The sequence below is a fragment of the Oikopleura dioica genome, chromosome PAR, assembly GCF_907165135.1.
Source record: "Oikopleura dioica chromosome PAR, OKI2018_I68_1.0, whole genome shotgun sequence".
Classification (NCBI taxonomy): Eukaryota; Metazoa; Chordata; class Appendicularia; order Copelata; family Oikopleuridae; genus Oikopleura; species Oikopleura dioica.
The window spans coordinates 7304727-7326490 of NC_137293.1; the positions used below are offsets into that span (position 1 = coordinate 7304727).

At 42.0% G+C, this 21764-nt stretch overlaps 7 protein-coding genes across 7 annotated transcripts; 1 reads left to right on the plus strand and 6 right to left on the minus strand.

Annotated features, from left to right (window-relative positions):
* The first annotated feature begins 2968 nt into the window (after positions 1-2968).
* On the plus strand, positions 2969-3937 carry LOC145701568 (paired box protein Pax-7-like). The gene has a single exon (XM_081778780.1). It carries the CDS (start codon positions 2969-2971, stop codon positions 3932-3934), a length of 966 nt encoding a protein of 321 aa, XP_081634906.1. The 3' UTR covers positions 3935-3937.
* Positions 3938-8445: 4508 nt separating this feature from the next.
* Positions 8446-10029, minus strand: LOC145702490 (armadillo repeat-containing protein 6-like). Its single transcript, XM_081779722.1, has 4 exons — positions 9446-10029; positions 9030-9405; positions 8862-8986; positions 8446-8821 (listed from the first exon to the last, which is right to left on the minus strand). Exons 1-4 carry the CDS (start codon positions 9828-9830, stop codon positions 8586-8588), a joined length of 1122 nt encoding a protein of 373 aa, XP_081635848.1. The 5' UTR covers positions 9831-10029; the 3' UTR covers positions 8446-8585.
* A 228-nt stretch (positions 10030-10257) lies between these two features.
* Positions 10258-12741, minus strand: LOC145705103 (transcription initiation factor TFIID subunit 5-like). The gene is given in 9 exon segments (XM_081782555.1): positions 10258-10405; positions 10448-10595; positions 10632-10753; positions 10801-11012; positions 11056-11521; positions 11563-11815; positions 11861-11880; positions 11883-12284; positions 12342-12741. Coding segments are annotated over 9 exon segments (2157 nt in total). The 3' UTR covers positions 10258-10271.
* A 29-nt stretch (positions 12742-12770) lies between these two features.
* On the minus strand, positions 12771-14053 carry LOC145705118 (protein mono-ADP-ribosyltransferase PARP16-like). Its single transcript, XM_081782572.1, has 3 exons — positions 13882-14053; positions 13131-13489; positions 12771-13091 (listed from the first exon to the last, which is right to left on the minus strand). The coding sequence occupies exons 1-3, from the start codon at positions 14012-14014 to the stop codon at positions 12771-12773; spliced, it is 813 nt and encodes a 270-aa protein (XP_081638698.1). The 5' UTR covers positions 14015-14053.
* Positions 14054-14334: 281 nt separating this feature from the next.
* On the minus strand, positions 14335-16545 carry LOC145705407 (protein-serine O-palmitoleoyltransferase porcupine-like). The gene is made up of 6 exons (XM_081782870.1): positions 16357-16545; positions 15616-15805; positions 15184-15569; positions 14862-15138; positions 14708-14820; positions 14335-14666 (listed from the first exon to the last, which is right to left on the minus strand). The coding sequence occupies exons 1-6, from the start codon at positions 16494-16496 to the stop codon at positions 14336-14338; spliced, it is 1437 nt and encodes a 478-aa protein (XP_081638996.1). The 5' UTR covers positions 16497-16545; the 3' UTR covers position 14335.
* An 87-nt stretch (positions 16546-16632) lies between these two features.
* LOC145705408 (protein mago nashi homolog) lies at positions 16633-17543 on the minus strand. Its single transcript, XM_081782871.1, has 4 exons — positions 17323-17543; positions 17188-17279; positions 17026-17139; positions 16633-16984 (listed from the first exon to the last, which is right to left on the minus strand). The coding sequence occupies exons 1-4, from the start codon at positions 17501-17503 to the stop codon at positions 16925-16927; spliced, it is 447 nt and encodes a 148-aa protein (XP_081638997.1). The 5' UTR covers positions 17504-17543; the 3' UTR covers positions 16633-16924.
* Positions 17544-19022: 1479 nt separating this feature from the next.
* LOC145705405 (uncharacterized) lies at positions 19023-21753 on the minus strand. Its single transcript, XM_081782869.1, has 10 exons — positions 21496-21753; positions 21298-21452; positions 20987-21250; positions 20762-20941; positions 20572-20719; positions 20267-20525; positions 20058-20219; positions 19726-20015; positions 19521-19682; positions 19023-19473 (listed from the first exon to the last, which is right to left on the minus strand). The coding sequence occupies exons 1-10, from the start codon at positions 21644-21646 to the stop codon at positions 19142-19144; spliced, it is 2103 nt and encodes a 700-aa protein (XP_081638995.1). The 5' UTR covers positions 21647-21753; the 3' UTR covers positions 19023-19141.
* Between the last annotated feature and the right edge of the window lie 11 nt (positions 21754-21764).

Sequence of the window (21764 nt, forward strand, 5' to 3'; positions counted from 1 at the left end):
CCAAACGAATTCTTTCTCAAAAGTTCAGGAGCTTATAATTTTGACATTTCCGCAACTTTTAAAACAAATAATATTTAATATTTGTTGGTTTAAAATTCTTTTGTTCTGAAATGCCAAAAATAACTGACAATTTGAGAATAAAAAAAAACGCTTTGCTTGTAATCCTCCTGAAACTGTACAGATGAGTACTCAATAAATAAAAACAAAGAAAACTACGAGGCCAGCTTTTCGCTATTTGTCCAAGTCTTGAGCAGGTTAAGAGACGATAAAGCTCAAAATTGTTGGAGAATGTCAATTCTTTTTTCGGACGGGAAATTTGAACGATAAAAACGATAAATAAGCTTCAGGGGGATTGAATGCCCGGTCAAAGTTTACTTTGGATTATAAAAACGATCGTCGCCGTTATTGATTATCCTTGATTTGAGGGATGAGTCCGCGAGAGGTGTGCGAGAGCATGACGAAAAACCGGAAGCTCATCCCTTCCCACACACAAATCGTTTTTACGATCGGCCACACTGAATCAGTACTATTGATTGAATACAATTTTATCCAATTTTCTGCGTAAAAGCTGTTGAAAAATGCTCGTTACTTATGAATTGAAAAGAGTAAAAGCAAGCGTGGAAGGCCGACCGCAACCAGATAAATGGACCGCGGGAAAAAAAGTTCTGAAAAACCTCGAAGAATATTTTGAAGAGCTTGAAGATCTCAGGAGAAGACGAGAAGTTCTACAGAAAAAGCTCCAAGAGGAAGAAAGAAACTGTTTACTCAAGTTGGCGGGATTGCCAGTAGAGCCAAATGAGCCTGTGAAAAAACGAAGAAAAAATACAGTTTGGAACAACTTTGTCCCAGGAAAGAGAGCGAAATTAGATGATCGAATCAATCGAGGACTCGCGCGTGCAAAACGGAAATACGAGGAAAATCGAAAGCTCATTCAACAAATGGAGAGCATCATCTACCGCTGCCTTGCTCGAAAATGAATTACTGTGAAATACAACTGTTGCTTATTGAATATGAACGCTTTTTTCTGATAGAGAAAGATAATTCTATCTTCAACTTCTCAACTATAAGAACAAGTAATACGCTTTATTAGATTCCACCCAATCAGCTAAACTAAATCGGTACTCATTGGCGTGTAAGGCCAGATAAAGATAACTACTAAGCGCGCAGCTGGTCGCGGCACGGCTGGACGCTCCGATTTAACTAGTTTGGGCTTCCTGGACATGATTCCCGCTGGGCGGGCGCTAAGTTATCTTGTTTATGTGGCCTTACACACCAATGAGTACCGATTTAGTTTAGCTGATTGGGTGGAATCTGTTCAGAATTTAACGCGCTTTTCAATGGTGCTAGTTTCATGAAGAAAAAAAAATAAAGTTTGCAAGACTTGATGCATTTTGAAGCTGGGCTTCTTTTTTCTCGCTTGATCATCAACCAAGAATGATAGAGAAAAGCTTCTGCTCGCGCTCCCTAACTCACGTTAAAATCGCGCTCGCTCACTCAGGAAAAAAAATCGGGGTGCTCTGCTCGCACTCACTCGCTCATCTTAGTTTCGACCATTTTTTCAAACACTGGTGACGGCCGTCTTCTTTGACGTCTTTTGATGACAAAGAAGAGATTTCCTCCTTGCAATTTGCATGCATCTTTGGAAAGGTCGAGGTCTTTTCAGACGAAAGATAAATTCCTCTCAAATTCAACCCCTTCCTATCGCATTCTGGACAGCTTCATCAGCATCTAATCCCAAATCGTCAATGTTTTCTTATACGTACGCTTCAAATGTCTCCTGTTTTATATTCAGGACAACTTTTACTTGATCATCAGCCATTCTCAAACGATCGAGTATTATCTCTACTTTTGAATGGAACTTTGAGTACCTCTTTCATCTCGAAAACGGTCCGACAGCTAAAAGTACATTCCGACGAGAATATTTCAATTGACAAATTGGTGAACGCTTCGTTCAGGGGGTAGGACCAACTCGTCTTCCCCCCCCCCACTCCGGCGGGTGACAAAAAATGGCCGGACCAAGCGGATGACAAGCCCAACACGGCCGAACTGCCCGACTCCGCGGAAAACAGCGAGTCTCTCTCCATCAAAGTTCACGCTGTTCTAATCTAATTTTAATCCAGCTGTGCTATGATCTTCTCTTCCGTTTGAAAAGTCTTTTCTCATCATCCAGCTGATCTCTAATTATCTTTCATCTTTTCCCAGCTGATCTTCAGACTCTGTCGGCGCCATTACATCTGTTTCTTTGTTGTCGCAAAAGCAAATTCCAATCGGAAGAGCTGGCTCTAGGATCCTTCCGCATATCTATGCTATTACGCCTGGCGAGCGGGAAAGGTCTCGTCAGTTTCACTTCAAACATGGACAATCGAATACTCGCCGTATCTTCACTATTAAAAATGTTTACAAGGATGTTCTTAATCAGCGTATTTGGATCAGTGGGATGAAGGTTGACCTGAGCTCGCATTTCTACCTTCTTCATTTTCACTATCAACAAGAACGCGGGCAACATCCCAGGCTTCCATCAGACCATCTTCTTCTCTGTCTGCTACTTCTGGTTAATCGTATGGGAGAGATCGTGGGATAGAGGCGCTGGGACAGAAGAAAAACTGGTCGGATTGACTTGAAAATTTCAGTCAATACTAATTCAGGGCCGTAGATTTTAAATGGGTTACAAAAATATGATTAAACTTTAAGAAAATGCTTTTTTGGAAAAAAAGTTCGAACCAGAGTTATCATTATAAAATGGACAAAATCTCTTCTCTCTTACCAAAGTGTGGAACTTCTTGGACAACTAATCTTACTGATTATCATCTGATCATCTTCCTGCGTAAGACGTCAGCGGGAGCTCAGTCTCAGTAGGACATGGGCCCAGGAAACGCCCTCTTTTGGCGATGACTGTTCGCCCCTCGAACCTCTCGCGCGCCCTTTTCGAACTCGCTCTGGAAAACGTCTCTTAATCAAAACATCAAAAATGCAAAACCAAGTTGTTTTCAACCAACTCGGCGGTGCCTTCGTCCATGGTCGCCCCCTCGATCTGGAAACACGCGAGAAGATCGTCCAAATGTCTCAAATGGGAATCCGCCGCTGCGTTATTTCTCGTGATCTGCGCGTTTCTATCGGCTCCGTTAGAAATATTCTCTCCCGCTTCAACAAAACTGGCCAAATCAAGCCTGGCGAGAAGAGAAGATCCAATGTCAGCAAGGAGCACGAATACCTGATCGTCGAGTACCGCAAGCAATTTGCCTGTGCCTGGGAAATACGAGAAGAAATGTTCAAAGAAGGCTTCCAGAAAGTCCCTTCCGTCGATCAAATCAAACGAGTGCTCCGCAAAAAAGGCTGCCCAGAAGAAGGCGACACCACCGACCCCGCTTCCGATCTCGATCTTTCCCCACCAACCAAGCCTCGTCGAGCTCCAACCAAATTCACTCAAGCTCAAGTCGACGCTTTCGAAGGCGCCTTTCTCAAAACCCACTATCCTGATGCCTGCGTCCGCGAAGAACTCTCGGTCCTCACCGGCATAGATATGAGTCGCATTCTAAACTGGTTCAAACACCGACGACGTCGCTACCGAAAAGAATGCCCCGCACAGCAAGTCTCAAATCAGCCGATTCAAACTGCACCCTGCCCTTCAAATGCTCCAGCGGTTCCAACAATGGTGCCTTCTCCTCCTCCAATGGCCGATTCTCCACCAACCTCTTGGCTTCAAGAATTTATCGCTGAAACGATCGGTCCTCAACAATATTTTGACGTCCAGGAAGTCCACCAGCAAGGCAACTCTTCCGGCGGAAACAGCCCCAATGAATCTGGCTGCTACTATCCACCAGCTTCCGCTCCCGTTCCCGAAGCAGCCCAAGAGCAAATCTACAGCGCTCCAATCAATCCACCATTCGATTTTTTCAGCCCCGAAGACACCTTCCAGCAATACTTTACGCTATAATTTTATTTTCAATTACATTCATTTTCGCTCTTTGTAAATTTTTTTTTCTTCTTAATTTTTTCTTGCACCAATTCTTACTTGTTTTTATAATAAAATCTTCAAAAATATTTCTTCTCAGCTTTTTTTTTATCAGACAAATTCTAACACAAATAATAAATCTCGTTTTAAAATTCTTTTGATCTGAAATGCCAAAAATAACTGACACTTTGAGAATAAAAAAACGCTTTGCTTGTAATCCTCCTGAAATTGTACAGATGAGTACTCAATAAAAGAAAACAAATGAAAAAACAGGCCAGTCTTTCGTTCCTAATCAGTGATTAGTAATCACTATGTCAAAGTCTTAAACAGGTCAAGATCTCACGAGAACACGAGAAGTTCTACAGAAAAAGCTCCGAGAGGAAGAAAGAGACTGTTTACTCAAGTTGGCAGGGTTATCAGTGCATCCGAATGAGACCGTGGAGAAACGAAGAAAAAATACTGTTTGGAACAACTTTGGATTCGTCGGATTCTTCGGGAGCAGCACGGATCAGATTTATTGCAAGTTCTCCGCAGTTCATACTAGCCGCGTCTTTACAGAAATCTTTCGAGACCAAAAGAGAAGAAATGAGAGTCAAAACTTTTAACTTAAAAGTTTGTTCGAGCAGCTTCCTTTGCTCTTTTCAAGAAGTTTTTCAGCAAGACGAATCGAGTTTTCCAATAAATTGTGATCGACAACATAAGTTTTTGCTCTTTGATGCGCTAGAAATCTTTAACTTCTCTATACACGGGCGCGCGAGTAAGCGCTCAAAACACGGGGTCGGGAAAACCGACCACCAAGCATTATTCAGCCCTGCGCGGCGCGCTAAATCCGGAGTGTGAAAAATAGCGCCCACTATTTTGATCCCTCATTCATATTTCCGTCCAGGTAATAAGTTCAAAATAATACTGTTAGAAAGCTTGAACACTCAGCTATTTACTCATATTATTATTAAGGAGAAAAAACCTGCAAATTTTTCGATAATGAGCTCGAAAGAGATCTGGTGCAAAGCGCCATCCCTCTTGAAAAATTTCACGAAACTTCGCAGAGTGGTTCGGTTTGTTCATATAACTTATATGATAAGTGCACATTGCAAAAATAAGGTCAAATGGATTGCCTCATTTGAAGTAACTGAGGGCCAAAGCCGCCGTGGTCGGTTTTTTCATATTCAACCCGCTTAGTCACCTTGGGATGATCCCAATGGGATCCCTGACTTCGATGATCATCATCAACAAGCTGAGCCTGGAACATGGCACAAGCGCTCAAAACAGCGTTTTCAAACTCATCAGTGATCTCGTGATCCGGACGCAGTATTTTACAAAGTTGGCCTTGAATACCTTCAGTCATCATCGCGCATCTGTTTTCTTCGTGATTTTCAGAAACGCGTTTTACAAATCTATTCAGAGCAGCGAGGAACTCCCAGGTGCTCGTTTAGTTATCATACTTAAAACTTCTAAAAGCGGGAATTTCTCCAATAAAATCTCCATCAAAGTTCACGCTGTTCTAATCTAATTTTAGTCCAGCTGTGTTATGATTAGGGTGGCACGCAAAAAAAATCAACTTTTGCATTAAATATCGTATAGGGATCATTTTCGGATATAATATAATCTTGCCGCCGAAAATTCCAAATCTGAAAGAAAAAATTTTTTGTGACCTCAGAAAGTACTTTTTTTATATTTATATTTTATAGTTATCGGTCGATTAGTACTCGACAACTGTGATGACCAAAACATTTTCTTTTTGATTCTGACTAAATCGAGTGCGCTCTTTTCAATGGTGAGCTTCGTTTTTCTCTATCTTCGGTTGCTCAAAATATTGATTTTTTAGTACTTTTGGAGGCTAGAAAATAGTACTTTTTTTCAAAATTTTGAAAAAAAAATTTTAGGCTCGTTCAGACACTCTGATATCTCGAACATATCCAAAAATGAGATATCTAGATCTTTTACATCAAAAGCTGATTTTTTTGCGCGCCACCCTAGTTATGATCTTCTCTTCCGTTTGAAAAGTCTTTTCTCATCATCCAGCTGATCTCTAATTATTTTTCATCTTTTCCCAGCTGATCTTCAGACTCTGTCGGCGCAATTACATCTGTTTCTTCGTTGTCTCAAAAAGCAAATTCCAATCGGAAGAGCTGGCTCTAGGATCCTGGCGAGCGGGAAGGGTCTCGTCAGTTTCACTTCAAACATGGACAATCGAATACTCGCCGTATCTTCACTATTAAAAATGTTTTCAAGGATGTTCTTAATCAGCGTATTTAGGATCAGTGGGATGAAGGTTGACCTGAGCTCGCATTTCTACCTTCTTCATTTTCACTATAAACAAGAACGCGGGCAACATCCCAGGCTTCCATCAGATGATCTTCTTCAATGTCGGCTACTTCTGGTTAACCGCATGGGAGAGATCGTGGGATAGAGGCGCTGTTACAGAAGGTGTATTCCACTGCATTTAAGAAAAATACTGGTCGGATCGACTTGAAAATTTCAGTCAATTCTAATTCTGGACTGTAGATTTTAAATCTGCTTACAAAAATAAGATTAAACTTTAAGAAGATGCTATTTTTTGGAAAAATAACTTATTTTTCAAATGAGTCTCGAACCAGAATTATCATAATAAAATGGACAAAATCTCTTCTCTCTTACAAAAGTGTGGAACTTCTTGGAAAACGAATCTTACTGATTATCATCTGATCATCTTCTTGCGTAAAAACTCCACAGGAGCTCAGTCTCAGTGGGACATGCGCCCAAGAAACGCCCTCTTTTGGCGATGACTGTTCGCCCCTCGAACCTCTCGCGCGCCCTTTTCGAACTCGCTCTGGGCTTGGCCTGGGAAACGTCTCTTTATCAAAACATCAAAATGCAAAACCAAGTTGTTTTCAACCAACTCGGCGGTGCCTTCGTCAATGGTAGCCCCCTCCCCCTGGAAACTCGCGAGAAGATCGTCCAAATGTCTCAAATGGGAATACGCCCCTGCGTCATTTCTCGTGATCTGCGCGTTTCTAACGGCACCGTCTCCAATATTCTCTCCTGCTTCAACAAAACTGGCCAAATCAAGGCTTCAAGAAACGTTTCCGGCGGCTCGAAGAGAAGATCCAATATCAGCAAGGAGCACGAATACCTGATCGTCGAGTACCGCAAGCAATTTGCCTACGCCTGGGAAATACGAGAAGAAATGGTCAAAGAAGGCTTCCAAAAAGCCCCTTCCGTCTATCAAATCAAACGAGTGCTCCGCCAAAAAGGCTGCCCAGAAGAAGGCGACACCCCCGACCCCGCTTCCGATCTCGATCTTTTCCGACCAAAGGCTCGTCAAGCTCGAACCAAATTCACTCAAGCTCAAGTCGACACTCTCGAAGGCGCCTTCCTCAAAACCCACCATCCCGATGTCTGCGTACGAGAAGAACTCTCCGTACTCACCGGCATAAATACGACTCACATTCGAGAGTGGTTCTCCAACCGACGAGCTCGCTACCGAAGACAGTACCGAGACGCGCAGCAACTCTCAAATCAGCCGATTCAAACTGCACCCTGCCCTTCAAATGCTCCAGCGGTTCAAACAACGGTGCTTTCTCCTTCTCCAATGGCCGATTCTCCACCAACCAAGCCTCGTCGAACTCGATCCAAATTCACTCAAGCTCAAGTCGACGCTCTCGAAGGCGCCTTCCTCAAAACCCACCATCCCGATGTCTGCGTCCGCGAAGAACTCTCCGTCCTCACCGGCATAGATATGTTTCGCATTCGGCAGTGGTTCTCCAACCGACGACGTCGCTACCGAAATGAATGCCCCGCGCAGCAAGTCTCGAACCAGCCGATTCAAACTGCACTCTGCCCTTCAAATGCTCCAACGGTTCCAACAATGGTGCCTTCTCCTTCTCCCACCGATTCTCCACCAACTTCTTGCCCTCAAGAATTCAACGCTGGAATGACTGCTCACGACGCTCAGTTCATGCAAGAATCCGACGCCACTCAACAAGCCCAGATTTACCAGAACATCGGTCCTCAACAATATTTTGACGTCCAGGAAATCCACCAGCAAGCCAACTCTTCCGGCGGAAACAGCCCCAATGAATCTGGCTGCTACTCTCCACTAGCTTCCGCTCCCGTTCCCGAAGCAGCCCAAGAGCAAATCTACAGCGTTCCAATCAATCCACCATCCGTTTCTTTCAGCCCCGAAGACAGCTTCCAGCAATACTTTATGCTCTAATTTAACCTTCTAATTTATTTTCCTCTCATTTTCGCTCTCTGTAAATTTCTTCTTGCACCGATTTTTACTTGTTTTTATAATAAAATCTTCAAAAATATTTCTTCTCAGTTTTTTTTATCAGACAAATTATGAAAATAGAAGAAAAGCCAAATTAGATGATCGAATATATCGAGGCTTTGCGCGTGCAAAACAGTTTTTTTCATTTTGCTCGAAAGTAAAATATCACTGCTGCTAAAGTAATTCGTTTTTTTTTCTGAAACAGGAAGAGAGAAACAAAATCCAATCTTCCACTTTTAATTATAAGAACAATTAATACGCTTTATTAGTCTCAAAAAGACAGGAATGATTAGAATAGAAAAATATATATCAATAAATTGTGAAGTGAAATACAGTGAACTGGTTCAAACAGAAATCTAAGTTATCCGTGAAGTGAAAATTTTAAGAAATGTCCATGGCTTTGAGTCTGTCAGTTGTTCCATGCTCGAGTTTCTTCCCGCTCCCAGTCCAAATGCACTTGAGGGCGACTTCGCAGCCAAGATCTCGGAGGCAGGCTTTCGCTTCGTCCAGTTTGTGGGCTTGAAGGGCGGCGTTTGCGATGCTTTCAATGTGAAGTTCGAGGAATGGTTTTCGCAATTCTGGAGCGCGGACAACGCAGTTTCGAACTGCCATCAGTCCTGAAAGGAGTCAAGTTACTGCTTTTTCCGAAGGATGTACCTGCTCTTGTGATAGATTTTGATTTACTATGCGCGTTGATAGCACTAACTACAGCTTCAGCGCCATTCATTTTGATGATTTCCTTGGCGCACTCTGGGTTTCTCAATGTCAAGGCAGTAACGGAGCTAGAAAGATTCATGTCATAATTTGTTAAAATCAAAATCTAACCGAAGAGCAGCTAGGGCAACGCCTGGCTGGGAAAAGTGCCTCATAAGAGCGCCAATGACATCTTCATGAACTTTGAGCTGAGTGACCATTTTGTGCTTGACCTCGTCATTTCCGATCAGAGCTTTGATCAGATTCAGACACGCCTTGACTCTATCAGATTCTTCTGGAGCAGCACGGATCAGGTTTATTGCAAGTTCCCCACAGTTCATACTAGCCGCGTCCTTACAGAAATCGTTCGAGACCAACAAAGAAGAAATGAGAGTCAAAAGTTTATTCGAGCAGCTTCCTTTGCTCTTTTCAAGAAGTTGTTCAGCAAGACGAATCGAGTTTTCTAGTAAATTGTGATCGACAACATATGCTTTCGCTCTTTGATGCGCTAGAAATTTTTAATATTCATATTCAACCCTCTCAATTACCTTGGGATCCTTGACTTCGATGATCATCATCAACAAGCTGAGCCTGGAACATGGCACAAGCGCTCAAAACAGCGCTTTCAAACTCATCAGTGATCTCGTGATCTGGACGCAGTATTTTACAAAGTTGGCCTTGAATACCTTCTGTCATCATCGCGCATCTATTTTCTTCGTGATTTTCAGAAACGCGTTTTACAAGTCTAGCCAGAGCAGCGATGAACTCCCAGGTGCTCGCTTTATCTTCAAGCTTTCCCCAATTTTCGGCCATTTTGCTTATTTCGAACATCATAAACGAGTTAATCCAATCGGGTTGTCCACGAATGATGACAGACAATCCACGAATGAGAATAGTCTTTTCTCCACCTTCGGCAGTTTTTATTCTATCCATAATTTTCTGATGCGCTTTGTAAAAATCAGTAGCGTAGTGTCTGGGCTCAAAGTCCTTGCATTCTTTTTGAAGATCTTCAAGAGCTTCTTTTGATGGTGAAGCAAGAAAGTTGTCGATTAAATGTAGGATCAAGTGACGGCCGTCTTCTTCGACGTTTTTCTTGATGACAAAGTAGAGATTTCCTCCTTGCACTTTGCACGTATCTTTTGATGGGTTTAAATACTTTCAAGCAAAAGATAAACTCTTTCTCAATTCAACCCCTTCCTATGGCATCTTGAACAGCTTCATCAGCATCTAATCCCAAATCGTCAATATTTTCTTTCACGTACGCATCAAATGTCTCCTGCTTTATATTCAGGACAACTTTTACTTGATCCTCGGCCATTCTAAATAAGAAGCAAGTAAAATCTTGAGTTTTGAACGGAACTTTGAGTAACTCTTTCATCTCGAAAACGGTCCGGCAGCTAAAAGTACATTGCGGCGAGAATATTGCAATTGACAGATTGGTGAACGCTTCGTTCGGTAGGGTTGGTGGTATCGGTAGTTTTTCGCGAAACCAGTGGCAGTTGTCGAAACTAAAAAATGGGATGAACGTTGATCTGAGATCGCATTTCTACCTTCTTCATTTTCACTATCAACAAGAACTCGGGCAACATCCCAGCTGATGATTTCTCCTTTGATAGTGCCGGCAGTGAGTACGGATCCGCAGCGCGAAAATGTCAGGGCGGTGATATGTTGATGTTGCACGGGAAGTTTAACAGTTCCCTAATGAGATTAGCTTTCAGTACTTAATTTGACGACTTTAACCTTTTGTTCATCGATTGAAAATCGCGCAACGAGAATCTCATCAGATTTGGTTGACTTTGACAAGTCCCAGAAAAGAACGTGGCCTCCAATATCCGCTGTGGCCAAGTATTTTCCGCCTTTGAGAATAAAATTAAAATTCATTCTAGAGAAGAAAGACTCTTACAAGCACCGGACCAGGAAACTGTAGAAAGGCTGGAACGATGGCCAGTCAGTTGACGAACGCATTTTCCATCGAGAAGGTCCCAGATTCGGATACAGCGGTCTTCGCCGCCAGTAGCGATGTAATTTCCATTCGGGTGGAATCGGCAAACGGTAACGTCGGAATAATGACCTGCCATCATGCGGACTGGGCTTTCTTTGTCAGTCACCCAAACGCTAGGAATTACAAGTTTTCAATCCAACTTGAGTAAGATAATACCGAAGCGATCTATCCATACCAGCCGAGCAAAAGTAGTGTCCATAGGGACTAAAGTGAACATCCCAAATGGGCCACATATGTCCTCTATGAACAATCACACAAGTATACACTAGAAGTGACCATAGCCTGACTGTGCCATCTTCTCCGCCACTGACCAAAAAGTCCTTTCTCGGAGAAATAGAAACGCCATAGACAGCGCCCGTATGGCCGAGGAGTTTTCGCGTGGCAGCTTCAGATACTTGAAGAATATTATCGAGCTCAAGGCGATCTTTGTCAAGCATTTCTAGTTGAGGAAGACTTTTGATTTCGCGCAGGTTGTCGTTGCCGATTGCGTTGACTCTGATACAGCCGTCTTCGAAGCCAGCGGCGAGCACAGTTGAGTCGTCAGAAATTGTGATCGAAGCTGGAAGGCAATCGGGATCAGAGTTTAAAACAGAGTAGAATACGCAGCTCAATTTTTGATCCCCTTCAAATGTGATTCACAATTTTCATATACAGAACTCTTACCGGTTAGTTTAACGCGATATTCAAGGTCTTTGTAGTACGAAAGCCAATCTGCTTTATCCCCAGCGGTCAGTAGATGTTCCTGAAGTCCAAGAAGCGGAACCCGAGTTGGGTTGGGTGCATTGGCATCATTTTTTGTCTTTCTCAAGGTTGGAGCTCGAGCTTTTTTCTTCTTTTTGGGCTCGTCTTCCATCAGATCATCTTCTTCTATGTCGGCAACTTCTGGTTGACGAAGTAAACCAAGTTGGATTTTTGACTAAAAAGATGAATTTCAACCGCAGAGTAGAGCCACCGTTCTTACCTTGTTGGCATCTCTTTTGCTTCGCCTAACAAGCCTCCGGAAACAGCATCAATCTGCTCTCGCGTTCTCGGAAGCCCGTCAAATTGATCAATGAAGAGATGATCTTCGAGAATATCGATTAGCACTTGAATATTTCTATCGTTGATATGTCTCTTCAAACTCAGCAGAGAATCACGAGTCATTCGAATAATAAAATGACGGACTTTGAAAGTAGTTATCACATCGTTTTGCGCCAGTTGCTTCTTATTTGTAACTGTAGCAAGGCGTCTGATATCTTCAATATATGGAGAGTCTTCGCCAAAGCCCTTGGCGAATTCGTTGTAGAAATTGCGACCTTCAATTTCGTAGTTGTTTACTAGCAGTTTTATGTAAATGTGAGCAAAGCAAGGAAACAGCAGTTGTGAAAGCTCAGCGCGACTCGAATCTTTTCAAGAGTTTGAAAACGAGATCTTCCAAATGATCAGAAATCGAGAAGAAAAACCCTTTCCTAATGATTGATCAACGAATCTCTGCAGCGCAACATAAGCTTCTTTATACGAGTCTTTATCGGTTTTTGATTCATATTGTCCAAGAACTTGTCTCACATCCGTCTCGATCGTCAAATCTTTTATATCGTCCTTGTTGATTCCAGTTTCTCGCTCAAGCGCGCCCAGAGCAAAAGTAAGCCCGTGATCTCCAAGTAGTTTCATGATGGATGCGATTTCACGCTTTTCTTGTGCATTTTTAGGTTCTTTTCTACTGAACTCTTCCGCTTGTGCAGGCTCGAATCCGATTTCTTCAACATCTCTTCCGGTTTCTTCCGGTACCGGAGCAGCTGGAGCTTCTTCTTTTAACTCCGGAGACTCAACTAGCTCCGGTTTTGGGAGCTCTTCCATATCCATACTAAATTGAAGAAAGTTTCCAAGAGAATTTAGGTATAGTTGAAATGAAAATTGCCACTAATAACCCCCTTGAACCACCTGAAAGAGTACGAATAGAGTATAATCGCAAGAAAAAGGAAAATACTGGCCCAGAAGAGCGAAGCAAATACAGAAAATGAACTGTTTTTAAATGAATCGAAAAAGACAAGAACATGTCGCAGTATAACAGCGTCGTCGTTTTGAACAATGACGTAGGTTTGAGGAGTTTTCGAAGCTGCTGAGGACTTTGACTCGAATTTGACGCCTTTGACACCTTCGGCGACTTCACAAAGAGCGATAGTTCTGATGGATGTTACGGTTTTGTCGCCGAACTAGAATCATTTAGAATTTATACGAATTTAAAGTCTTACAGGAAGGTGAACACGCTGCGGAGTAGCAAAGCCCAACGCCACATCAATTTCAGTGGAAAGATACGTTCCTTCTCCAAAGGCAGCGCGTTCGTTCAGATTGTTTATCAGACCATGCTGGAGGATTGAATACATATTCTCGCTTTTCGTCCCATGAAAGGCATAAATGGAAGAACTCGATCCAAGTGCATAAAATTTATCTTCTTGCGCACCAGAATCACTCACCGAAAGAACCAAATTCGGACGATGGAATTTGCGTTTTGAAAAGTAGTTTCGGAGGAACTCGTTTTTCTTGCAAACTGATATCTTAGGCAGATTTGCGGAAAGAAAGGTTTTCAGATGTGTTCTTCTTCCAATAATATCTTTTAAGTTTTATTATCATTTATTCGTTTCAGCTGATTCATTACAAAAATAGAGTCGCTCAGAGATTAACTCAAAGATCAAATCAAAAGATTTTCATTTTATGATACAGTTGTTATTTTTCAGTATTTCTTCATGCGGTCATTGACTTTAAAGAAGAAGAATTAGATCATCATTTGATAGCGTCATCATGATATTTGTGAAATTCTAGCTGCAAAATGAGTTATATACGGAATAAAAGTAGTACCAAAAGAGGACGCCATTGTGTCCTCGCGAACAGCTGGGGACAATCATGAGATAAAATCTATCTTTAGTTATCTGATAAGAAAAAACCTTCGTCCGAAATTTCTGGTTTCTACTGATGCGATAACAGATAAAAAGTAAAAATTAGTACCTTTTGATAGAGCTTCAAAGTCCCGTACACCATCACTCCGTAAATAATTCTTTGGAAACGGTCTGATCAGCTTATCTGCATGGCCCGATTTTGCAGCATTTTCGAAGATAGACCAGACAAATTCTTGGTCCATTCGCCTTAATCAATTGATAAAATAACTATTGCGATTAAAGTACTGAAGATTATACAGAAAAGGATACAGAAAATGCAGATCGTGGATTGGCAGAAAGAGCAAGTGTTAGGAAAGGATATAAAGAGGCAATTCGGTGCTAGAAAGAAAATAACCTAAATCATTTCAATATTTTGTGAAATGAGCAAGAAGCAAACATGTCAGTAATCTATTTGGGCTTGCTAGAAAAAGACTTCAATCAGATGAAATAAGAGTAGAAAAGCATTCCGAAGATAATGATAGGAGATGTCCAGTTCTTCATCGAAAAAATAATCAGGGTATCGATCATCGGGAGATCATGGCTTCCAAAACGCTTCCGACGAAGAACAAGTGGTAATAATTCAGCAAAAGAAAAGAAAAATTGATAAAGGCCTGAATAAACGCTCTCAGGAATGATTCGTCCGAAGCTTCAGAGGTGTCAGAATCGCCAGGTTTCTTGATAGGAGGATCTTTCGCAAGTTTCGCGGCTCTTTTTGCTTGAATGGACGATGGGAGAATTCGTGGAAGGTTGAAATTCGTACCAACTTTTCGACGAAACTCGAATTCGGAAAAGGATCCAAGTCCCAGAATCATGAGCGTAGCGAAAATCGGGAAATTCAAGCCATGTAGGATCGCACTAGAAGGTATGAAATAAAGGTGGGAGGATGGAAGTTTTACCTTATAAAGAAAGTCATCATAATCGCTCGGAAGGTGGAGGAAGATGCTTTGAGAGGGAGGAAAACATGCTTTCGAAGGAACTCGTGAACTGGGTAATTCCATGCTCGGCAGACCTAGAAATCGAGGTAGAAAGAGAAAATTTTAGTGAGCGTACCTCGTAAAGTTCAAATGGAAAGAACACCTTCATCGGACTGCAGAAATTATTAGCCGTTTGCGCTCCTGCAAGAAGAACAAGAACTTGTGTGAAATAAAGAATGTAGTAGTTGCTGCAGTGAAAAGAAATTGTATCGTTAACTTCTCCAATCCAACCGGTGCTCTTTTCGAATAATGACGAAACGCAAGTGGAGAAAATGAGAAATAGAGCGCCAGGGATGATCAAAATAAGCGAGGTGATTCGAAATGATGGCGTCTCGATACTTTTCTTGTACAAACTAAAAATGAATTTTGTTATTCTGTTTTTCAAATTCTAGCTTTACCTGAAGGGAATCCAAGGCCCAAGTAACATCGTAGCTGGATGAAAATAATAACCCATCAAACTCATCACTTGACTCATGTCATTCAAGTCCACTGTCAAATCTTCCGTTAGCACGACCGACAAGAACTTGAGCAAGAAAACCAACATCGGTCCTCTCAGCCCTCCCCAACTTTCCCCTGTAAAAAGCTCTGCAACGAGAGCAGATGCAGGGAGAAGAATGACGAGATATTTCTTGCTTATTGCCGAGGCGATATTGATCCAAAACATGACAAAAGAAAGGGCGAAGACGCCAAGAGCAACTGTGTGGAATTTGACGAGGAGCATGAAGCCGGAAATGAAGGACATTGTGTGTCTGATTGGAATGTCCATTCCTCCGTGTGCGAAGATCTTTCGAAAGAGAATTAGGACTTGTTGAAGAACTCAAAGTTGAAACCTGAAGCATGACAGCAAGAACAGCCGGGAAGATGAAATTATCAAACGCCTGTGAAAGAACTTGGCCAGAACATTGGCCCAAGAAGATGGGCAGTTTGTGGAGAATCTCCTCCGTCGAAAGGGGAGCAGGGGTAGCACTAGCGCCGGCTCCACCAGCACCATTTGGCATGGAGAACTCCTCCTTGATCGCCCTAAATGAAATGCGTAGGTAAACATAGGCGTGGGAAAAACGACGAGGATGACTAATTATTACAGCACTTCACTTCTAGACCAGATTTTTCTATGTTGTTTTGTGATTTTTGACGATTTTGCAAGATTGAAGACGTATCCGAAATGCCGAGGCTCAACTCAAGAGGCGACATTACAGGAAAGAGTTTTGAATGAAGGAGTTTCTAATCTATTTGTGGTTGAAAATCTCAAAAAAGATGAGACTCAGTGCGACAACTGTAACTGCGGACCTGCTCAACTTGTGGAGGACTTCAAGTTTGCCGCGAATTACTTTCAAAAGGCAAGTTCATTCGAAAAGTATTCTCTAATCCGAGTCTTTAGAGACGCTCCGGAAAATATGCCGCGCTTGGAGAAACAGCGGACATGGGAGTTTACTCGAAACGCATCATTTTTGGAGTCTGCGTAGTCCTTGTTGTCTCCATCATTCTCGGCGGAAACTTCATCAAAATCATGTAAAAGTCCGTCAATCTGAGCGAAGTACTGTATATTCACCGATTTATGTAAAGATAATAACCTCAAAAAGTGTTCTGGATCAATCCCGTTACTTTCCAACTCGTCCATATGCGCATCAAGCCATTCCATGACACCATCATAATCCATTCCATCAAAGGGATTCTGATAGTCCTCATAGTCGTCATAATTGGCAAATTCCATGCTCCGTGCGTTACGATTTTGCGATAATCTTTTAAACAATCAATTTTACTTTAGCTCAATGCAGCAATAAAACAACGAAAAACAAGAGACACAAAGAATGAAAAATATACAGACTTTGCAGACTTGGATTATTGAGTTGAGTTCTAACATCAATTTTATTTCACTTTTTTTTTTCATGTTTGGAGAGGTGGCAGGATAAAATTCGTTCTAAATCAAGAGTGCACAGCAACAACAATAGTGGCGTTCACTCTTTGACGCTAGAATTTCAAAATGACAGTCAAAAAAGACACATGTAAGCCGGCAGAAAGAAGCTTTCGTCGGGAAAAGTAGGGAGTGATTTCCTAAAGGGGTAAATGGGGCGGTAGAAGGAGGAATTAAGAGATCGACGAGGGGTAGTTTCTGGCCGGGTTGGTGCTTTTCTACGATTTTTAGATTGGCTTGATTTTGAAGTGGAGACCAATGAGCGAGAAGACAAGACATTTCAAGTCCTGAAAAATTCTTAGTGCTCTGTTGATTGATGAATACAGACCTGAACGAGGTAGTAGAACGTTCTGAGACCTTCTGGGTCTTTGCACTGGTTCACATCGATGAGAGAGCCGATTTTCGAGGTGGTGAAACTGATGTGATCATCACCGAGGACGACCTAAGTTGTTGTTGAATAACTTGATCATAGAAAAGTTGTCGTTTCTACCTCAAGTTCCTGTCGTCCAACTCGATCAGGTCGGGGCCACATTTGATCGTCTTCCTTGAGGATTTCAGAGTCTTCGATAATTCTCTTCAGCTCTGGGAATGTACGATTTGATCAGTGACTCTGTTTCTAAGTTACCTTGAAGGACGCATCGGTTGACAAAGGCCTCCTTTCTGATCATAGTATCGTTCTTGTAGTTGGAGTTGTTGGCGTATCGCATCTTTCCATCAGGTCGGAACTCGAACTCAAGGAACTCGTGGCCAAACTTGCCCTTGTGGCCGACGTAGTATCGAATGTAGAAGTCGTCGGAACCGGCCATTCTCAATTTCTAAAAGCACGAAGAGAGTCAGTCACATGTTTTTTGTTTCGTTCTCGTTATCGATAACACCAACCGTAGAAAGAACTAAATCTCGTTTTCCCTCGTTTTGAAAGCGAAAGAAACGCGAAATAGTCAGAATATCTATATCATCAGCAGAACAATCATTCAGTTAAACAATTAGTACCCATCACCATCAAAAATATTAAAGAAGAAGGTAGGATGAGGCACTCGTTCGCACGTTCAGGGGTCATCGCAAAGCCTCGCTGCTTATTTTTTATAAATAATATAAAGAAAAGTAAAGATTTCGTCTTTTTAGGAATTCTTATAGGAAATTTCAAATTGTAGGTAATAATACGAATCTACGAAAAGTAAATAAACCTTGGAAGAATTGGAAAAGAAAACGCACAGCAAAGAATGCTCGCGAAAAACGGTGAAATTCTTGAAAAGGGAAAGAAATCTTGCAGGCGGCATGAAGTGGAGTTCTTACGTTACATTATGTTTGGATCATAATGGGAGGCGATTAACAGTAACAGTCGGGGAGCAAGTCGGTTTTGCTTTTTTGTTTTGTTGTTTTCACTTTGTGAACTTTCGAAAGTAACTTCTGGGGGACACACATTTGGGAGCGGCTTTTGGCCAATCAAAAGATACGCTCGGATAGACATAATTCCAATAATAGAATTAACCCTACATATTCGAGGAAACTTGAACAGAGCCTCGCTTAAGAAGCTAACGAGGTAGAATAATAATTATTAAAAGTAACGGGGAGGAGCATCAGCTGATCATCAGCCCCGGGCGGCATCGCCTGGCAGCTAATTACGTTTTTTTTTTGCGAAGAAATGCTAAATTATGACTCTTCTAGGTATACGCTTGTCGGGCTGGAAAACAGGGTTGAATAAAATAATAAAAACTAGGAGTCGAGTTTCATTTCAGAAACTTCTAGGAGAACTGTCAGACAAAGGGCTTATAATAAGGAAAACTAAATTAGTACCTAGGCAAAGGAGTGTCTTGGAATTACAAAAAAAAATTAGCACATATTTCTATATTTTTGTTTTCGTTATTTTAGAAGCATTTTCAGGAATAGCTATTTGGAAATAAAAATTGGATCGCGACGATAACAGACGGAAACTAGAGCAGATTGCATTTACTGGCGGGAGTTTTTTTGCTTTGTTTTTTTCTGATTTACAGAAAAGGTTTTTAGAGAATCGAAAAAAGACCTATTCAGAAGGGTATTTGAAGAAGGATATTTGTCGAACTGCTGGCCAAGCCAGAAGGCCAGTCACTTCGAAAAATAGTCCTTGTGAGGATAAATAAGAATTAAAAAAAAAGATAAGAAAAAAGTGCATTTTCGAATGTAATAAATAGCAAAGAAACAATAAGGGTTTAGTCCGGGCCATCCTCAAGATCGAGCGCGTCCAAATCATTGACGATCTCCTTGATATCCTCTACGTCCGAGAAGCGAACACTAACATTGAGCTCACAATATGTGTGATAACAATACGAAGCCTCTCTAACTTTTGAGCTCTTGTCTTGACTGACGCCTTGGAAGTGGCGGCCTTGCCGTATTAGCGTCCATTCTCTCTTTCGAAAACGCGGAGTTGGAGATGAAGCTGAATTTGTGCTCAGTCAGGATGCCGTCTTTCAAATTTTGGGAGAAGAAGTGAAGTGTGTTGTCTGTGAGACGACCCCAGGGGCCACCGAGAGGCATGAAGAAGTGGCTCTCGCGCTCGGATGTGATGTGTGCAAGTGATAACTTTGACATGGTTCAAATTTTGAGTATTGAGAAAAAATTGTGTTTTTCGAATTGATTTTGAACCGTGGCAGAAGCCGGCCACTGCTTGACTCGTCGTGTAAGGGTTCATAAAGAATAAGGTCGTGTAGAACATCATGAATTATAATTGCATCAGGTAATAAGCTCACATTCGCCCCAGGATTAATAACAGGTTGATCAGTTTCATCAATTTGCCAGCTTCCTAAATTCAAAAATCGACACTCGAAATCAAGGAAGAGAACGGCTTACCAGACGCCATGGCGAGTATCCGCAGTCTGATGTCAGCGCTTGACTTGTAATTTGTTTCTTTCGACTGTTTAAAAGGTCTTGTGAATGTTTTAAACGGCTTGAGATAGACGATCTTTTCGATGCCCATCCCTCGGTCTTCATCTTGTCCTTGTTCGGGAATAGCTTCAGCAAAATTAACTCGGAGGAATCAATCGACAAACACTACCTTTCTTATCCATCTTTGGAAAGTCGTACGCTTGTATATGATACGGAAGTCCCAGTCTTGAGGTCAGGAAACGCTCCTGACCCCCACTGCAGAGCTTAATACGCTCATCAAGCAACGAGCGTATCGAGAACAGATACTGCGGATTCAATTGAACGTTATCCGTGTATTTGTAAAACTGCATTCTATCTCCATTCCGTATGCAGAAGCAATTCGAGCTTGAGTCTTCCAACTCTCCGTACAGAATAATCGGGTCTTTATCTCCGAGGATAAAAACAGCTGTTTTCGGTTCACTTGTTCAAAAAATTATCAAAATGAAGATGCAACAATGTTACCATAAATTCTGTCGTTCAAGAAGACCAAATCGTTTTCCAGGCATTCTTCTGAGAGACATCTGAATGCCGGTAGAAGCAGGCGGCAATTCGTTCTTTCCATAAATACGCTCTTTAAACCTTCCATCTTTGTTCCAAACTGTCAACGATGGACCCGCTACAGATCTAAAAACGCTGTTAGAAAAGATGTAAGAGAACGGGGTAAAACTTACTTTACTCCTTGTTCTGTTTGAAATTGAATTTTGCGCGGCGAGAGTAGCACAATATACTTGTCAACAATAATTACTCTTCTGCAGTGCTGCTCGAAGTTGTAATGATGGTCAACTTCGTTCAGAGGCACCTCGCTGCGACATAGAAGCGACTTGATTTGCTGTTCCTCGTCCGTTATTAACGTAAGCATGAAGGCTTTTTCGGATGATAGAGTCATCATCCGAAGTACGCCAAAAGACGAGTTGTTCAATTTTTGATGGTCTAAAAGGGGCATTGAAGACATAGAGGAGTACGAGGGAGAGCTTACCATATCCTAGTAGGTAATATTTCGGGCGTGATTTTGAGTCGAGCTTGAGAAAGTTGGGATTGATTCCAGACGATTTTTCGTGTAGCATACAGTGTGAAGAAGTGATCTTGTTCAGCCATCTGGATGTTTCCATGGTCAACACGGTTACCTAAAGCCGAATAAGAAACAACTCCGAGGGAGATATTTTTACCAAGGCTTTTATTTGATCCGCAACAAGAAGAAAATCGGAAATCTTTTGGAACTGATGTTTATCTTGGTGTAAGGACATTTGTCTCTGCTTGTCGAATGGCAGTGGATTCCAACTGTTACAAGGCTCGAACTCGTAACGAAGCTCACAGAAACGGAAATCAAAACAAGGCGAATACATATGCTGAAAGAAAATACTCCCTAAAGGCCGAAAGGAAAAGGCTCTTACCAAGAAAATAAAGTTTTTTAGGCACTGAAGACTTTGATGAAGAATAAGGAACGATCGTCTCCAACTGGGAACTTTTAAAACTGAATTGAGAAGGTCGCGGTCCTTCTCAGAACTTCCAGTAAACAACGAAAACGTGACGGTATCAGGTGCCGTCAGAAGCTTGAGGCTTCCCAAGAGACTCGAGAGGTCTTGGTCGTTTCCGTCCTTCAACTGGCGCAGGACTACGATGGAGCGGTTCCATACGAAACGCTCTTGCTCGTCAAGCTACGATAATTGCTCATTATAAGCGCATATGTAGTGATAAGACAAACCGATAACGAGAAAACGTCCTGCTTCGTATTTCTTGCTTCTGCCTTGACTTTGAAACCGTTAATAAGCGGCTTGTCAGGCCATGGATTTGGAGCTCGTATTCGCTCATCCCAATGTGATAATAATGTACTACTGACTGCGGCGATTTCTTTGATTTCTGAAGACCGCCTAACATCTGTGCAAGAGGCGAGATCGCTTACCTTTGAAATTCACGTTTTTAGGTGTGGTCCATTTAAGAGGGCCGTCGAATCCGGGTCGATAGTCTTTGAAATTTCGTGGTTTGATCACTTGAAGCTTGAGAGGGGATCGTTCCTTGGAAGGAGCCTTTCCAGACCTGGACGGGCTGGCCATATCAAGAAACGCTATTTGCCATCTTCAAATCACGCTCAGAAAAAGTAAAAACCAATGCGAAACGTAACAGTCCTTTCTGCAACAATTCAGAAACGAAACTCTAAATGATATTCCTTGA

What these genes read in the sequence shown, in the direction of transcription:
- LOC145705408 (XM_081782871.1), bottom strand. Translation starts at nt 17,503, where the DNA reads ATGGCCGGTTCCGACGACTTCTACATTCGATACTACGTCGGCCACAAG. An exon ending in CAACCGATGCGTCCTTCAAG is followed by an intron (nt 17,280 to 17,322) that starts GTAACTTAGAAA and finishes GTACATTCCCAG; the next exon opens with AGCTGAAGAGAATTATCGAA. An exon ending in CGTTCTACTACCTCGTTCAG is followed by an intron (nt 16,985 to 17,025) that starts GTCTGTATTCAT and finishes AGAATTTTTCAG; the next exon opens with GACTTGAAATGTCTTGTCTT.
- LOC145701568 (XM_081778780.1), top strand. Translation starts at nt 2,969, where the DNA reads ATGCAAAACCAAGTTGTTTTCAACCAACTCGGCGGTGCCTTCGTCCAT.
- LOC145702490 (XM_081779722.1), bottom strand. Translation starts at nt 9,830, where the DNA reads ATGGATAGAATAAAAACTGCCGAAGGTGGAGAAAAGACTATTCTCATT. An exon ending in TCGAAGTCAAGGATCCCAAG is followed by an intron (nt 9,406 to 9,445) that starts GTAATTGAGAGG and finishes AAAAATTTCTAG; the next exon opens with CGCATCAAAGAGCGAAAGCA. An exon ending in GTTGCCCTAGCTGCTCTTCG is followed by an intron (nt 8,987 to 9,029) that starts GTTAGATTTTGA and finishes GAATCTTTCTAG; the next exon opens with CTCCGTTACTGCCTTGACAT.
- LOC145705407 (XM_081782870.1), bottom strand. Translation starts at nt 16,496, where the DNA reads ATGGAATTTGCCAATTATGACGACTATGAGGACTATCAGAATCCCTTT. An exon ending in GGGCCTTGGATTCCCTTCAG is followed by an intron (nt 15,139 to 15,183) that starts GTAAAGCTAGAA and finishes ATTCATTTTTAG; the next exon opens with TTTGTACAAGAAAAGTATCG. An exon ending in TTCCATTTGAACTTTACGAG is followed by an intron (nt 14,821 to 14,861) that starts GTACGCTCACTA and finishes CTCGATTTCTAG; the next exon opens with GTCTGCCGAGCATGGAATTA.
- LOC145705405 (XM_081782869.1), bottom strand. Translation starts at nt 21,646, where the DNA reads ATGGCCAGCCCGTCCAGGTCTGGAAAGGCTCCTTCCAAGGAACGATCC. An exon ending in CAAACAGAACAAGGAGTAAA is followed by an intron (nt 20,220 to 20,266) that starts GTAAGTTTTACC and finishes CAGCGTTTTTAG; the next exon opens with ATCTGTAGCGGGTCCATCGT. An exon ending in GATACTCGCCATGGCGTCTG is followed by an intron (nt 19,474 to 19,520) that starts GTAAGCCGTTCT and finishes TTTTGAATTTAG; the next exon opens with GAAGCTGGCAAATTGATGAA.
- LOC145705118 (XM_081782572.1), bottom strand. Translation starts at nt 14,014, where the DNA reads ATGGACCAAGAATTTGTCTGGTCTATCTTCGAAAATGCTGCAAAATCG. An exon ending in CTTTGAAGCTCTATCAAAAG is followed by an intron (nt 13,490 to 13,881) that starts GTACTAATTTTT and finishes AAAACTTAAAAG; the next exon opens with ATATTATTGGAAGAAGAACA. An exon ending in CGCAGCGTGTTCACCTTCCT is followed by an intron (nt 13,092 to 13,130) that starts GTAAGACTTTAA and finishes AAATGATTCTAG; the next exon opens with TTCGGCGACAAAACCGTAAC.